Source organism: Caretta caretta, chromosome 1 (assembly GCF_965140235.1).
Source record: "Caretta caretta isolate rCarCar2 chromosome 1, rCarCar1.hap1, whole genome shotgun sequence".
NCBI lineage: Eukaryota > Metazoa > Chordata > Testudines > Cheloniidae > Caretta > Caretta caretta.
In genome coordinates this window covers 253406850-253423953 of record NC_134206.1, presented here as the reverse complement: position 1 = coordinate 253423953, position 17104 = coordinate 253406850, and the positions used below count along the sequence as shown (strand labels likewise).

At 42.6% G+C, this 17104-nt stretch overlaps 1 protein-coding gene across 2 annotated transcripts in view; it reads right to left on the bottom strand.

Moving 5' to 3' along the window:
• STAB2 (stabilin 2) overlaps nucleotides 1–17104 on the bottom strand; it is a 135214-nt gene that overhangs the window by 15047 nt on the left and 103063 nt on the right. For both annotated transcript variants that reach the window (XM_075123184.1, XM_075123185.1), the window contains exons 46-58: nucleotides 15307–15354; nucleotides 13970–14053; nucleotides 13719–13865; nucleotides 13155–13295; nucleotides 12691–12750; nucleotides 11926–12102; nucleotides 11740–11832; nucleotides 10102–10248; nucleotides 8668–8724; nucleotides 7412–7535; nucleotides 6001–6150; nucleotides 3716–3820; nucleotides 1228–1335 (exon numbers count right to left, since the gene is read on the bottom strand). In XM_075123184.1, coding sequence (XP_074979285.1) covers nucleotides 1228–1335; nucleotides 3716–3820; nucleotides 6001–6150; nucleotides 7412–7535; nucleotides 8668–8724; nucleotides 10102–10248; nucleotides 11740–11832; nucleotides 11926–12102; nucleotides 12691–12750; nucleotides 13155–13295; nucleotides 13719–13865; nucleotides 13970–14053; nucleotides 15307–15354 — 1441 coding nt within the window. The remainder of the gene's footprint in view (nucleotides 1–1227; nucleotides 1336–3715; nucleotides 3821–6000; nucleotides 6151–7411; nucleotides 7536–8667; nucleotides 8725–10101; nucleotides 10249–11739; nucleotides 11833–11925; nucleotides 12103–12690; nucleotides 12751–13154; nucleotides 13296–13718; nucleotides 13866–13969; nucleotides 14054–15306; nucleotides 15355–17104) is intronic.

Here is a 17104-nt window from a genome sequence, read left to right as displayed (position 1 = left end):
TAAGCTTCTTTGGCTACTCTCTATTTTGTAGAGAGTCCTGCACAAAAGGGGCCCCAGTCCTCTTCAGGGGCTTGGGCACATCCCTTATCTAACATAGTAGGACTGGCCCAGACCTCCTCTCCTGCTTCAGCATGGGAATTTTTGAAAGGAAACCTCCATGAGGATTATAGATTCCTCTGCATTGTCCCAGAGGGCAGCAGGACAAGTCCCTCCTGATCTCAACCCCATCAAAAACCAGTCCCCAAGAGTGGCAGATTCTCCAGAAGCCAGGGCCATGCATGCTCTGTACCTCCCAGTGGCTCTGCTTGGCTCCTTGGTACCATGATGGAGCTACTCTAATAAGGACTCCACCCAGGCCACGTTGGCTCCTAATGAACCTGGGGGTGGATTATAGAAAGGTTACTACAACCTGGGGATGCACTAATTTTTCTGGCTAACTTCTGCTGGGATGGAAGGGGGACAGTGTGTATTTGCTGTGGTCCTGCAGCCTACCTACTCCTTCCACAATCCTGACTCCATACAACAGAGAGTGGGAAATGTGCCAAGCCCCCTTACCAGATGAAGGAACCCTCCACATAATGGGTCTGTGGAGGAGATGATGTGTCCCAGCAATAATGACTGACTAGCTCTCAAGTAATATTGTCAGAGAGTTTCCTTGCCTCAGGTAATCAAACAAAGATTGCTGAAAATGAATTATTGAGCTGGAAAACCACAAAGTCCTCCCATACCCAAATAGAGCTGGCTAGCTATCTTGTTGCCCTCACATATATATGTGAAGCCCCAGTGAAATCACCCTGTGTTGCACCTTCCAGGGCCAAACAGTACCATCTATTACAATGGTTGCAACCACGCATTGACCTCACACTCTGTATAAGAAAAATCTGTAACTACTCTTTATTTATTTCAGAGACTGATGAGTGATGTGTCTCAAAGTCAGGGACGTTTGGGACGGGTGGTCTGGTCCAGCTCCCACTGAAGTCACTGAAAGTCTTTAGATCGGAAGTTTTGGTTCAGGCCCCTCTTTGATAGTTAACATTTCACCCTGATTAGTCCTGTGTATTAAAGTGAATGGCTAGGTGAAAACAACGTTTGCCTTTAAGGTTCAGGGAGAGACAAGGTGGGGGAGTTAATATCTTTTACTGGACCAACGCGGGTTGGTCAAAGAGGCAAACTTTTGAGCTACACAGAGCTCTTCTTCAGGTCTGGGACAGAAGTACACGAATTCACCTGTACACGTGATTCCATCTCCTTCATAAAACGGCTTACACTGACACATGTTCTTTTCTTTGCAGACGGCATTACTAGAACAATTAGGTGAACACACAGGCGGCAGAACTGTGAAGAACGTAAAATATCTGATGAAAATGACTTTTTATACTTTAAAAATGTGCTCTCATCTAGAGAATAAAGGAAAACTTGTATACAGTACATGTTTACTTAAAAACCTGTGAGACAATTCATATCACCACGGAATACAATGCCTTGCTCTTGTATAGCACTTTTTATCATAGATCTCAAAGCTCTTTATGCTGGCAGTAAGCATCATTATTCCCATTTTACAGATGGGCAAACAAGAGTGAAGTGATTTGTCCCAGAGCACATAGCAGGTCAGTGCAGGAACAGAATGCAAATCCTCATTTAAAGCTCTATCTACTGGGCCATGCTTTGATGCTAATCAGTTGTAAGTGAAATGATCTTCATTACTCTGAAGCACATTTACAGTAATAGCCTGATATTATAAAAGGGGATGTTGTTTGAATTGATATTAAATACAGTTTTCAAAACATATGTTCATCTACAATTATGGTATTTTGCAGGCATGTAGTGCTTACATTTTCAAAGCACTTTTTAAACAATAACTAATTAATCCTCCTACCATCCCTGGGAGGTAGACTTGGATGAAGTTTTTTGACCAAAACATTTTTTCAGTGAAAAATGCAAATTCTCTGACACTAAAACATTTTGTGAATTTCTGTCAATGTTACCAAATAGTTTCAGTTAAAAAAAGTCTACAAAAAAAAAAATCAAGACATTTCATTTTTGACATTTTCAAAATAAATACTTTGATTTTTTTATTTGAAATGACTTTTTGTTTCACAATTTCCTTTCATTTTATTAAATGAAATGAAATTGTTTAAAAAAACCTTGAATGCCTAAAATTTTAGTTTTGATTCAACCCAAAATGATTTTTTTCCCCAATTGTTCAGAATTGCCAGTAAATAGTATCCCTATTTTACAGACAAGGTCAAAGCCGCAGAGTGGGTAAGCAACTTGTTGAAGTCCATTATGACAGCTGGGATTAGAACTCTCTGGTCTCAGTTCTCCATCCTGTGGTTGATATACGAGACCAGCATTTCTCAACCTTTTTGATACCAGGGACCGGCTTGCTGCCTTCCTAAACTGTGTCTGGGAGAGCTCAGGGACTGGTGCCGGTCCACGGACTGGTCGTTGAGAAACAATGCACTGGACCATGCTGCCTGCTCACATAGGACAACAGAATAATCTGCTAAAAGGAGTCATGGATTCACCAACACCTGAGCAATCCCAGAGTAGACAAAGACATCTGCATCTGACACAGACACCATTGCTGCTGTACAGCAGGGAGAGGAACTAGATTAGTGATACTCAGCAACTGGTACGTCAGGCTCTTTTTGACTGGTAGTAACATTAATGAAGAGTCTCTGTGCTGAGTCCCTGTGCACTGCTGCTGCCTGCCTCTCATTCAGTTGTCTTTGGTTCCAAACACAATAGGCTTGTGTAGACTGCAATGTAAACCCAGGATTAGTAGAACTCGAGTTAGCAGACCCTGGGCTTGTTAAACTAGTGCTTGAGTGTCTACACTTATTTGTAACCCTAGGTTAGGAATTGTTGAATCATGGGTCCCAAGCTGGGGCTCCAGCATCTACAGTGCATTATGTGGGCCTGAGTCAACCACCCATATCCCTGGCACCCCCCAAAATGTGGCTGCTCTAGCCCTTTTTTTGTGGTGCAGCATGGGAAAACTTGACTGTCCAGAGGACACAAAGAGTTAGAATCATAGAATATCAGGGTTGGAAGGGACCTCAGGAGGTCATCTAGTCCAACCCCCTGCTCAAAGCAGGACCGATCCCCAATTTTTGCGCCATACCCGTAAATGGCCCCCTCAAGGATTGAACTTGCAACCCTGGGTTTAGCAGGCCAAAGCTCAAACCACTGAGCTATCCCTCCCCCCAGTTGGCCCATGGGATATTTTTGGCAGACTCCCACAGCACTAGTCCAGTAGAGCTCCTCTACCCTTCAGAGCAATAGGGTTTGACTCACGGTCAGATCCTTCACCTCCATGTGGGCCTGGGACTCTGGGTCTAAGCCCTGGGTTAGTGCAATTTGTGTGTAGATGGAATTGATCCTGAGTCAAGAACACCTTTGATACTTTTTGCAGTCAGTCCTCAAGCAGGTTTACAGAGCTCCAACTTTAGAGGAATTGCAGAATTTTTTTGTGTGCCATGCAGATCATGGCATAGTGTAGCACAATATAGTTTTCTTTATAGCTTTCAATCCTCCTTGTACCAAAAGCAAAATACTCTCCTTCACCATTTATCCTGCACAAAGCAGGATTTCTGGTATTATTAACCCTGTCTTGCTATGTCCACCGCATTAAAACAACTGATTTGATTAAATTCGCTGGGAGCGCTGTAACCTATTGTTTTGCAACAGATTCTGATGAGAAGATACAGACCTAGTTTGGTTTCACAGAATCGACCAGTCCATCCAGTTTCACAGAAACATTGTCCTGATCCAGAGATTCCTTCATCACATTGTCCATGGGCCTTGCAGTTGCAGGCTGTAAAGGGAATGTAGAATCATAGAATATCAGGGTTGGAAGGGACCTCAGGAGGTCATCTAATCCAACCCCCTGCTCAAAGCTGGACCAATCCCCAATTTTTTCCCCAGATCCCTAAATGGCCCCCTCAAGGATTACATTCACAATGCTGGGTTTAGCAGGCCAATGCTCAAACCACTGAGCTATCCCTCCCCCCAAAGGGGGCACCTGGATTTGAACAGGAAGAACCTCTTGATCTGCAGTCAAATGCTCTACCCCTGAGCTATACCCCCACCTGCTTGAAGATTGATGTTGATCAATGTAGATTGATCATAGACAGAATAGTAATTAGGAAAGGAAAATTCTTCCCTAGAGCAACGTCAGAAAACCACACAGGCCCATGGCAGGAAGGGGTTAGTGGTCTGTCTTAGAGACATAGGTGGAAACCAGGCTTAGCATGCAACAACTGTCAGTTATGTCAAACTTGGAGGGAGGGCTCTCTAGCCAGAGGGAATAAAGAGAGTTAACAAACTTTAACAAGCATGTTGAGTTGCTCTGTCAGAGAGATCTCAGATAGAGGATTTAAGGGGCGGGGGCTGAGCAGCCTGAAAGAGGAACCCTCTGAGCAGTCAGACCTGGGAAGCAGGCTCAGACTGGCCTTCATGTTGTCTGATTGTTCATTTGATTGTTAAAAAGGTCAAAGCTGGGATTTGCAGGGTAGGTTGACTTTGTCTCCAAGCAAGTGTAAAAGTTACCTGCTCACACATATTCTTACCCTCAAAAATATCTCAGCTGTTTTTCATGACTGACTAAAAGTGTCTGAATGTGGATGATTTTTTTTTATAGTAGGGGGATGTTCCTCTTCCCCCATGCCCTGAAACTTTAAGCACAAAGTATTTCTTCATTGAGTAGTAGAGCTTTCTTTGTGGATGTATCAAGCAATAGAGCTGGTCTCTCATGAAGAATCTTTATTATTGATAGTTCTTTATGTGTTTTGCTATTTAATGGAGTTTTGGTTCTGCTGACCCACCCCTTTGCTAGGAATGTTGTTTTTTGTATGTGGGAAAGTAATGGCATGGGATTTGGCTTACAAGCAGTTCTGATTCTATGGGTGAAATTCTGGGCTCATAGAAATCAGCGGCAAAACTTCCAGTGGAGCCAGGATTTCACACTTTGTCTTTTGATTTGTGAAGGGTTTAACCTAGTAAATTAATATTTGATTTATATAAACAAATGAGTTATGTATATTAAAAAAAAATATAGGGCCACAAGACCTTTTTGGCTTTTCGTTTAGTAAACATAAGAGTTTGAGGTTCAGATTGATAGTTTATATAGTGCCATAAACATACAAATTCCCATACAACAGATGTCAAATGGATAAACTTTGGGTAAGCATTGGAACTTTTGCATGCATAACCTAACCTTATGGGTTAGTGCTAGTTACTACAAAACTGTGTTGGATTGAAAACAGTAATTTACGGTGAAAGAGTTAATAGCCCGTCTCTTCTGCTATCTTTAGTCTTTCAACTAAAGCCTTTATGCTGAGAATAATGTTTTTAATCTAGGATGAAATTTACCCCTGTGAGGATGCACAAGGCCAACGCACCTAGGATGTCCCACTTAAGCCCACAATTGAGGGATTATGTAGGAACTTCCATGGAGCATAGGCCTTCTGCTGGCCCTCTCCACAAATTAATTTCCCCTCCTGTGTTACTCTCTTTTTCATATGCTAAGTATAAAGTGTTGCCTTTAATAGCCATGAAACATCCTTCTGATTTCTTGTGTTTTATCAGTGTTTCCATTCTATTGTCTTGTCTGTTGCTGGGGTTGGGAGACAGCTATATTTTGATTAAACAGGACTGTAGATCAAGCAAGAAGTGAAGCCTCAACTTGCTTCATGTTACTTCAAAATGGAACTGTATAATTGATAGGAGGAGTGGGTGAAATTCACCCCAGTGTAGAAGGCCAACACAAGCCTATGTACCACTAAAGTCCCATGTAAACCCTACTCTGAGGTCTTGTGTTGGCTCTCTGCATGGTAGTGATCTTCAACCACTGTGTGGGCTATGGCAGCCACGTGTCAATTTTGAAATGGAAGAGCAAAGAATATACATTAAAATATTTTTTCTGCTTCAAAAATAAATATAGAAAAATAGTATATTTTAATCAGATATTAATTCAGAAATAAGGCTGAAACATACATGTACAATCAGAGCCATATCTTCCCGGCAAACACAGCTCACATGAAGTCCCATTGAAGCCACTGTTGCATTTACACTCTCCGGTTCCTGAGTATCCGTCGTTACATAAACCATGATTATTACACGGGGTCTCTGGCCCTCCTGGGCAGGCTAGGAAGGATAAAATGCAGTGAGTCAGTTCTGTTCAGCTCTGCCTTGTGTTTACAAGTTTGTTTTCTAAGAAAACTAGTTTTAGAAAATCTTTGAGCACAAAAATGTTAGTTCATAAAATGTGTTCCTAAATCCTTTAGGTGCTTTTGAAAATCCCCCCATACACACTTAGTGGACCACAGTGGATTCATACAACCTCATTTACTTGAAGGATGTAACCTGGAGCCCACTCATTTAGACTCTTGGCCCCCAGGACTGCAATCTGATCCACGTGGATGAACCCCTGAGCCCATACAGAGCTCTGGTGAAGTCAAAGCCAACAACTGCTTGGATTAAAACACATGACATTTGGCAAGCATGTTGGTGTAGCTGAGTGAAGGTTGGGAAGTTAGTTAGATGATACAGAACCAGCCTTGGTAGTGATTCCCCACGGCTGTGGTTTTCAAAGTCAATACTTGTTAAAACTAACAGGGCCCCACAGCCCCATTAATGCTTAATGCTCTTTGAACTCATATCAGATACACGTAGGCTCATGTACTAGCTGTGAATTCTAGCACATGTGTTTAATGCATTTTGATGTCATTCCCCAGAATGGCACATGATATGGTCCTCACATCTTTTGTATTTTTTCAAATGGCTGAAATATGTCTCCATGCAAGGTCACAACAAAGCAATATTTACTCTTTATAACATTAATTTTACTCTTCTTTATCAACATGGAGTTTACAAATTGCTAACATAAAAAAGAACCTTTTTGAGCATATTTAAGTTATTATTTGGAGTGGAAAATAATAATGTTACTTATGCATGAATGAACTCTCACTGCAGTATTACCCTGTTTTACAAAGAGGGAACATAGACAGAGAGAGGTTATCCCTGGTCATAGAGCAAATCTCTGACAGAGCTGAGATTACATCTCAGCAGCTCCTGTTTCTTAGTCAGCACACTGGTATACTCAGTACACTAGACTATGAAGCCTGTCATGACTCATGCATAGTCATGATTGCAGGACTTTATTCAATATTCCTTTTAAACAATTAAATATAATTATAGAATCGCAGGACTGGAAGGGACCTCCTCGAGAGGTCATCTAGTCCAGTCCCCTGCACGCATGGCAGGACTAAGTATTATCTAGCCCATCCCTGACAGGTGTTTGTCTAACCTGCTCTTAAAAATCTCAAATCATGAATTGCTTTGTCACCTTGTGGTGTCAGGCAGCTATTCCCAGAGAGATCTCAAAAGTTAATCAGAGCAATCCTACCTTGGCAGTCTCGCCCATAGTAGCTTTGACAGCACTTTGCAATCCAGACGACCATCGAACAATCCTGGCGACAGCCATCTAGGCTCCTGCCATAGAATTGGTATGTACACTTCTGAATCCCTCCCTAAACATTACACAGGGGGATAAAAACACAGGTGATTGAATGTTCTGTGTATTTATTTTTAACTCAGTGTGTTTTTTTAATGCAGAGCTGATCAAATTGACAGCCCTGGAGATCAAAGTGATCCACCTACAGAAAAAGCAAAGCATGGGCAGTAGTGGTGCAAGCTTCCCTCACTATGCTTCAGCCCTGATGTGATGAGGCTAACTCTGAGGAAAGAGGTAGTTCAGGCTTCCTGCCCATTTAATCTATGGCCTTTCTCCTAGGACAGCCAACAGGTAGCAATAAAGGGGGAGGACACATCAGAAGAGAGCTGGCACCGCCTCATTCATTTCACATGAGCCATCAGATGGTGGTAACTTTTGGTCACTACTGCCTTAGACTGGATTTGAACCAGTCATCTAGAAGAGAAGGGCCCCATGGTCCAGAACCTCAGCTGGTGTATGCTGGCCCAGCTCCAATGAAATCAATTGCATTAGGGCTATTTACACCAACTGAGGATCTGGCCTGTAATGTTCAGACTAGGATAAATATTCAAGCCAGTTTTCTGGAGCTCTCATTGAAGATTCGGTAGATAGAAACAGGCAAACTTGAGAACAAAGAGTATGCCAGTCTAAACTTTCTTTTTAATTATTAAAATGTCTGTAGATAAATTTAGTGCTGGTAAATATTTAAGGTTCCTACAGTAGCTAATGCCAGACAAAATGCTGACCATGCACTTTGACCCTGCCACTCTCCTCTAGCTTGTAGGTCCACTCTGCTCACTATAACACAACCTGCCACATGAACAGAAGCACCAAGTGAATTTTTGGTGTGCAGTATGTGCGAGGGTGAGACCACCAAACTCTCTGTCACTTCTGACCTAATAGGATTTGATCAGAATTCTTAATGGGGAAAGGCTGATGTGACAGGGCCTAATCCAGAACCCACAGAAGCCAATGGAAGCACTCACTGTGTATCAGATCTGTAACCCACTACTGACTCCAGGAGGACTGGGATTTTATTGTTCCATTTAAACAAGTGATTTCATTGCTCACAGCTCTACTGTTCTTTGAAAGTGTGTGTTATTTTTAGTTTATTATTGTGCAGTGCATGGAAGCCTGTCGATTAGACTGCCTTAAAAAGCTACTATTACCTTTGGTTTAGTCGCTGTAGGGCATTTAGGGTTATTGTAACAGCCAACACAATCTCCCTGTTGTAGAAAGGGAAAAACATATTTAAAAATAAGAACAACAAAAAGCTGTTTGAAAGCACCAGAAAAGTGTCTACTTTTACATAGGCAGTTAAAATTAATGACCAGAGAAGACTACTTTTAAAAACATCCAATTTCATTACTTGTATAAGTTATAGGAGCTTTCCAAAAGAGATAACAGAGGGGAAAAAGTAACGGAAAATGACAACAAAACAGGTACATTAAGTCAATTTAACGAAATGAAAGAGAAATGAAATTTCACAGTAGAATAGTTCTGGAAGTGCAAATTTGCTATTAAGCTAAATAGGTAAGAGGGGGAGATGTATTTATCTATTTGTACATAGGCCTACACTGGCAAAAGTGACGATGGATTTGGGGTGTCTCCGATTTGGATGTCCAATTTGAGATGCTTTAAGACACCTGATTTCATAAAGTGCTGGGGACCCACCCTAAGCAAGCCCCTTTAAGGTGACTCAAGCTGAGGACTCAAAACCACTAGTGGTTTTTTGGCCATATTGTATTTCTCTTTAGAAACTGATATGGCCCTCATCAACATAGTAAATGAGCACCTTGTGAGTATGAGAGTTTCTAGATATAGATATTTATACAAAGAGCAGAAGCATCCACAGACATACCAGTTAAGCTAAAAATAAGCACTAACAATCCTCCTGCTTATAGGGATCACCATCTAGGGTCAGGAAAAAAATCCCCTTTGTGTTATGATAATACACATGTAGATGTATTATAATAGACTTTTACATGTTTCTGCAAAGGCAGACAGCATTAGCCAGTAATAGCATCATCCTCTTAGAGGTGGTAACTTTATTTGGCTCTCTCAACATGCATTATTCAAAAGGCTTCAAAGAGAATTAATTTTTGCACTCTGTTCATAGTCATATTTGTCCATAAAGGGTTTGTCTAGACTAGGAGAAGTGGCTGAAATTAGGTCAGGGTTAGCTAACATGTTTTAGCTAATCCCAGCCTAACGTTGCCCTTTTCCTTACCGTAGTTGCAGGTGGACCTTAGTGTATCTTTTAGGCACCATACCTCACCTTTCTGAAGAAGTGGGTTTTTTACCCACGAAAGCTTATGCCAAATAAATCTGTTAGTCTTTAAGGTGCCACTGGACTCCTTGTTGTTTTTGTGGATACAGATTAACACGGCTGCCCCATGATACTTTATTTTAGTTAGTCAAGATAACTAGGCTTCCCACCAGAGAAACCCAAAGTAGCATTTAAACAGTTTCAGACCTGCAGCCAAATCCTGACTGCATTGGAATCAATGGGAGGTTTGCCATTGACTTCAGTGCGGCCAGGATTTGGCCTACATTTCACATTTCCCCAAGGGTCACAGAACTGAACTGAAGGACTGACTGACCGAGAAATCTGCAGTGATAAAATTGTCACATCGCCCGCCAAGGGTGGGGTCCATTAACATGCAGTCAATCCCGTAAGCGATGCCACCATCAAACTCCAGGTACCGCTGCACTATCCTACACCTCCTGTCATTCAGAAAGAGGTCACCCTGAGAGAGAGGCAAGAAGACAATCGCACAAAATAAGGAGTCTGCTTCACTGGATGCTTGGTTCAGTCCATGTGCAGTTCCTGTTCAGGAATTAGTAAGAATATAAATCTTCCTTTGAAGTCAGTTCTCTCTCTTACAAAGTAAAATTGCATATAATTTCCAGATGGGATAACAGCATTTCCCACTGGGCTTACGCATGCAAACCCCTGTCTCTAAGGTGGGGGTGACCCAGTTTGCCATGCCCCCCATGGTGCCAGAGGGAATGGTAGGCAGATGCCATCACCCATGAATCCCCTCCCCCACAAGAGTATGCAGAGTGCTCCTTCATAACAGTCACGGTGTCTCCTTATTCAGTGTATATACACATAAGGCCAAATGTTCAGAAACACCTACCTGCAAAGTCAGTGCACCTGAGTGCTAACAGGTGCTCACACACACAAACCATGCAGTTTGCACAACAGATTTTGTACAGGTTTGTATCTAGGCCAGTGGTTCTCAGACTTGTTCTGCTGCTTGTTCAGGGAAAGCCCCTGGTGGGCCGGGCCGGTTTGTTTACCTGCCGTGTCCGCAGGTTCGGCTGATCGTGGCTCCCAGTGGCCGCGGTTCGCCGCTCCCAGTGGCCGCAGTTCGCCGCTCCCAGTGGCCGCAGTTCGCCGCTCCCAGTGGCCGCAGTTCGCCGCTCCCAGTGGCCGCAGTTCGCCGCTCCCAGTGGCCGCAGTTCGCCGCTCGAGGCCAAGGGGAGCTGCTGGAAGAAGTGGCCAGTACATCCCTTGGCCCACACCACTTCCCGCAGTCCCCATTGGCCTGGAGCGGCGAACCGTGTCCACTGGGAGCTGCGATTAGCCAAACCTGCAGATGCGGCAGGTAAACAAACCGTCCCATCCTGCCAAGGGCTTTCCCTGCACAAGCGGTGGAACTAGTTTGGGAACCACTGATCTAGGCAATAATAATTTGCAAGTCCTTAGTGCTAAAATGTAGCCCATACTGTACATCGTACACTTAGGGCTCTTCTCCCAGAGTCAACTTCACTTTGTGTGAGCTCATTTTATATTTTGATGTGTTACCTGCTAAGGCCTACATCCTCAAAGGTATTTAGGCACCTAACTCCCATTGAATTCAGCTACATTTGAGGATCTGGGCCTGAGGCATGGTGGTATTTCTCTTTTGAGGTATGTGCCAGCCAGTTATTTAGAGAGACTACTCCCTTATGATAAAGAAAATTATTCTTCAATAAGTCACTGTACCTGTAAGGCAAATCACAAACCTGTGGATCTGTTTTCTAAGCCTCTGCTCTTGCACGGGGATATGCTAATGTGGACCACTATGCATATGTGGAGCACCATTAATTCCAGGGTTGTTAATACCTTAGGGAGGCTCTGCATAGGCATAGAGGGATTTGCACTATTGGTTCCCAATGTAGTATCAAGGCCTATGTTATTAAATAGTACATTCCATGAGGATTCCCAGTGTGCTCGTATGTTAACCACTTACAAAAGAGTTGTTGTTATCCCCACATTTTACACTGAGATCAGAACCTTGAAGGGTCTTCAGAGAATTGGAGCTGGGGAGCTCACAGGCTAAAATCTGTGAAAGAAATACACAGAGTGGGAAGATTTGTGTTGGAGAACAGTTTTAGCAATGCTTCTTCTAAACAAATCAGGAATTGTTTGAAAGCACCTTAGCATCTCTGATGACATGGAATCTCAGATATTGCACCAGTTTGTCCTTGTTAGATTTTTTAAACAGGAAATCCTGCTGTTCCTTAGGCAGAGCTCTGAGAGCTTCATCAGTAGGCCAGAACAAGGTGACTGGTTTATGAAGAGGATCATTGATTACACTCATCAAACCGGCATTCTGCAACATAGAAAAAATGAGTGATTTGTTTTCTTACTGTAAAATTACACCCACTGTACAGGATAAACTCTGAGAAACATGTACTGTAGCTAGGAGTGAATTGGCCCAGCAGCGAGGATGCTGAATGGATCATAGCCTTCCTAGTAAATGGCCTGTATTTTTGCCTTCCTGGGCACAAAGCAAAGATTTTAAAAAGTGGGTGTCTACATTTAGGTTTCTAAGTCTATTCTGAAGCTGATTTTCAAAAGTGCTGACCACCCAGCAACTCTTATTAGGGATCAGGCCACTTATTTACGTGCCTATCTCTGAGCTTAGGAGCCCATTTTTCCAAATCCGGGCCAAAAAGTTTTAGCACACAAGATGGATTAAAGAGCAGGGAGGGGATGGATCTTAGGGACCCATGAGTGCTCAGACCTGTCTGCCATTCTCCCATGTGGAAGGCGAGAGAACTGATTGCAGGGGCTCCTCCATAGCTTGTGGGGAGGGAGCCTATGCCCCATTCCACACTGTACACAGGCCCATCACTCAGGCTGTGTGCCAATTTCACAAAACTGAGCCAAATGGTCATTGCCTCCTGGATTCTCTTACCTCTAGCAAGTTGCTGAACATGATGTATCCTTGTTTGGCTGCAACCATTTTAAGGCTTTCCTAGAAAGATAAGAATATTAAATGTGCTTACTTGTCTTGTCTGGGAAATAAATTGGATATAGATTTAGTAAGAAGGTATTTGGCATGTTTGATCTTGTACATATTGTACCTCTACTTATTTACCACTAGCATATGACCAGTAACGTCGTCGATTAATTTGACCTTACTGTGAAATCAAAGCCACCTTAAAGGTCTTTACAAAGCAGAACATCTTTAATATAAATTTAATGTAGGAATGATTCTAAAGAATTTTAAATATACAACACTGTAAAACTATGCTAATCATTCAGTATAGGGGCTTTATAATGCCAATGCTTTGGTTGTAACTACTATGCCAAATGGTAATTGGCAAGAAACATTCCAGATTAGACTGTGGCAGAATGCTACAGGAATGAGGTACGTACCCGCTCAGTCCCCGATTGCCCCTTAGGGAATTCCTGCATGTGTTGTGGAAGTAGGATTTTATCTATGAGGTGTATCACACCATTTGTGCTGACAGTATCGCTGAATATAATCTTAGCCTTGGTATTCAGGTACACAGAATTCTGAAAAGGTAAACAAAAAAAGAGTTCTCTACGGAAATGTGCAGGAGGGAAATGCTGAGATGAAAACTCTTTACTGTGAGAGGCCAACTCACTGCTTGCAATAGACTTGCAACAAATAGGGCTCCAGTTTTAGTAATTTAGGGCTTGATCCTGCAACCCTCAGTCACACAAGTAGTCCTACGAAAATCAATGGTGCTACTCATGTGAGTAAAAATTACTCACATGAGCAAGGACTGCAAGACTGCACCCTTAGTGGGGCAAATAGAGAGGGTGGCAGTTGTGAAAGCAATCAGCAACAGACAATTCTTATTTTAAATACTATTTATTATTTTTAGGAGGAAAAGGAACATTCTGATTTTAAAAATGACAAATGAAAATGGTCAGTTTATTATTCTAACAATTTTACCTTGGCTATCTTGTTACCTGTGAGAAAGTGACCTGGATGGGGTCCCCCTGGAGTGAGGTGACATTAGTAATTGTTGTCAGGTCATTATAGAGAAGTCCGGCACAGCCCACCATATGGTACCTAAGGATCTGGGGCATCACTCCATTGACAATCCAGTCTTTAATCTAGGGCAGGAATTGGAGGAGTTCAAAGGCAAGGACAGAATAACATACAAATCCAAAAGCTCCCAGCTGACTCACCCAAAGTTCATTGCCTTTTTCTTACTTACTTTTGGTTCACTGTTAAATGCTTCTGTATTGGGTGCAAACACAGTGAAAGGACCAGAACCTGCAATATCTTTGAGAGCAAGGGCCTGGAAAGTTTAAAAGAACGAAGCAAAGATCATTCATTAATGCACATAGTTTCATACACTGGGCAGAATTAGACTGGATCCCAAACAGGGAACCAGACCCCTTACTGTAGGCAAGGCCTCTAGACTGACCTCTGTGGCTGCCCACAGCTCTGTTCCTTGCTGCCATCTGCCTCACATTGCATTCCCTTCTCCCATCCCACCACAAGTAATGTAAGAGTGAGGGAAACACTCTGTTGCTATGGGGAAGATGCCCTCCAAACTCCTTCGGTCTTACAGGATTTAAAGAGGTCTCTCTGCAAAATTTGCCTCACCATACTCTCCCCCAGCTTCCTCTGCTGCTACTTAAGGGCACAGAGCTCTCCTTCTGTCTCTCATGTGCTGCCTTCCTTTATAACAATGGACAAGTAGTGCTTGAAAGTAAGAGAGAAAGCTGTGCTCAGTAGCGATTAATATGGAAGCAGAAAGGTTACAAGCTTTGCAGGGAGAGTGGTTAAAACCTTTCATCTTGAAGGAACCCAAAGTGTTTTCATATTCACACACACATATATCTATATCTATATATATCTCCATATGCTTATGTACAATCTTATGGTTGGAAACCTACAGCCCATTGCTGTAGGTGTTGGACAAACATATAGCAAGAGAGAATCCCTGTACAGAAACACTTACAATCTAAAGGGTGGAGGAGAAACAAAGACACAGAAACTTTTCCAAGGACACAGAGCACAGCTGGGACTAGAACTCAGGTTTCCTGCCCTACCCATTGTTCCACACTGCCCCGCTACATATGCCTACACAAAGGAATCACCGTCCTCTGAAATGTGGTTAGAACTGCGGGAGGCAGAGAGCAGCTGTTTAGAAGCACACAGCAACACACCGCCACATTTTAGAGAGGCGGTGAAAAATACCAGGTCAAATGCAACGGGAACTAGATCAACCGAATGTAGTTACCCACATCAGAATTTGGAGAAATGTGCCATGGGATCTCTGTCTGTGGATGGGAAGGGCTTCAGTTTTGGGTCTGATCTAAAGGGCACTGGTGCGTAGTCCCTCCAGCCTCAAAGCCATTGTAGCAGTACTGACTCAGAGGGGAAAGTGCCACTTATTGAATAACAAGCACTATTACATGCAACACTCTAGGTTTCCTGTGGGTCTCCAACATAAGTAATAGTTGACCAACTCCAGTCCTGATTACCTTGTGAGATTAGGGCCAGAGATGTTGTGGCACAAAAAACGTTCAAGAATTTTCTTACCTTGAGATGGAAATAAAAATGAGTAGTATTGGAATCCTTAAGAAGCTCCTGCAACCAAGAGTAAAAGCACTTTTATATCGAATTGTGTGAATTTAGAATTCAGAATTGTGTCTAAAGAATATTAATGAATGCCGCCCTCACGGAAGGAACATGCCTGGTACTAGAAAGGGAACTTTTTGGTCTAGATGATACAGTAATCGCCTGCATTGGTACAGCTTGTCAGCTGACCTCTCACTGTAGCTCTTATCTGGCTTGTGGTATGTGTTATCTTGCCAGTCTATCAGAAAGCAGTTGTGAGAATCGAAGAATAGCAGCATCCACGTTCCTTGCAGTGCCAGCTAGGTGTCAGGTCACTCCGTTTCCTCATATTATAGTTCTAGTCTTATTATAGAGACCCAGAGAGACAAAACCAGGCCTTGATTGTCAATATTGAAGATTACAGCTTGTCACGGAACATGCATTTTGCTGCTGCTGCACAAAGAACATGGTATATTGAAAGTTATATACAGAAACCAAACTTTATAAAAGTGACTAGTGATTCTGGGAACCTCACCTGAGACACTTCAGAGAGGTCTGATTTTCAGAAGGCAGGTCAGAACACTCTCTGAAAATCTGGTCCCTTTAAGGTGTCTCAGGTTGGGCCCTCAAACACACTAGTCTTTGTTGAAAATCTTGTCCAGAGGTAACACTTATGGGACTAGGGAGATAAATTTCTATATGGTATTGAAGCGACCACATGAAGAATTCTGCATGTGGTTCTGGGCTTTATGCAACAGAACTTTGTTAAACTGGGGAAAACCCAAAAGGCAAGCAAAACTGCAAAAAGTTTTAGGAAGTATGACATATGAAGGAGAGGTTAAGAGAAATGAACACATAACCTAGAGAACCGACAACTAAGAGGAGACATAACCATTCCTCCATGTCTTTGGAGAAGTAATAAAAAGTAAGGGAGGGAATTATTCTTCAGGACATAATTCTTCAGTAATAAAAAGTAAGGGAGGGACATCTTCAGGACAATCCTTGTTTAAAGGGTAATAATCAGGTAATCAGGGTAATAATAAACCCCGCTGGGCTAGGGGCTGAAGAGTTAATAGGATATAAACTCTGAGGTCTTTCTGGCTATCAGAGGAAACCCTTTCCTCCCTTTCAGTTCTGGCCTTTCTATCATTTGTGCAAGAAGGGAAAGAGCCAGCTGTGCACTCTCCGGGGTGCAGGTTCTGCCGTTCTGCCTGGCCTTCATATGGACTGTATGAAGGAGCAGAAGGCTCCTTGCGCCTCTTTCCCCTTCCACTGTTCATCCATGAAGGGCCAAGTGGAATCTGGCCCTTTCAGAAGCACCAAGAACCTGAAGCTCCTGGTCACTTCACTTGGAGTAGTAGGCGCTCAGCATTTCTGAAAACAAAGCCATCCTATGTGTCTCAGATTGGACACCCAAAGCCCAAGTATCGAAAATTAGTGGGCACTTTGGAAAATTTAGTCCTATATGATTTATACTGAAATTCATTGGCAAAAGAGAGACTAGAACTCATAAGTTCCTCAACCCTAGTCCCATGCTTATGCCACTGCTTCTTAACAAGCTATCTGATGTGCAGCACTATTGCTCTTTAAAAGGTGCCACTTCTCCGTTAGATAAACACATAAATTTACTTCAGCATTTGCAGTATTCCCTATAGCTACTGCAGGACATACCTAGGAAATACTTGGGTAGCTGTACCTATTTATCTATGCAAAACTGGCATGGTTTTAAGAGTCGCCACTGTTTTACATAACTCTCTGAAAAATATTCAATAACAGTGAA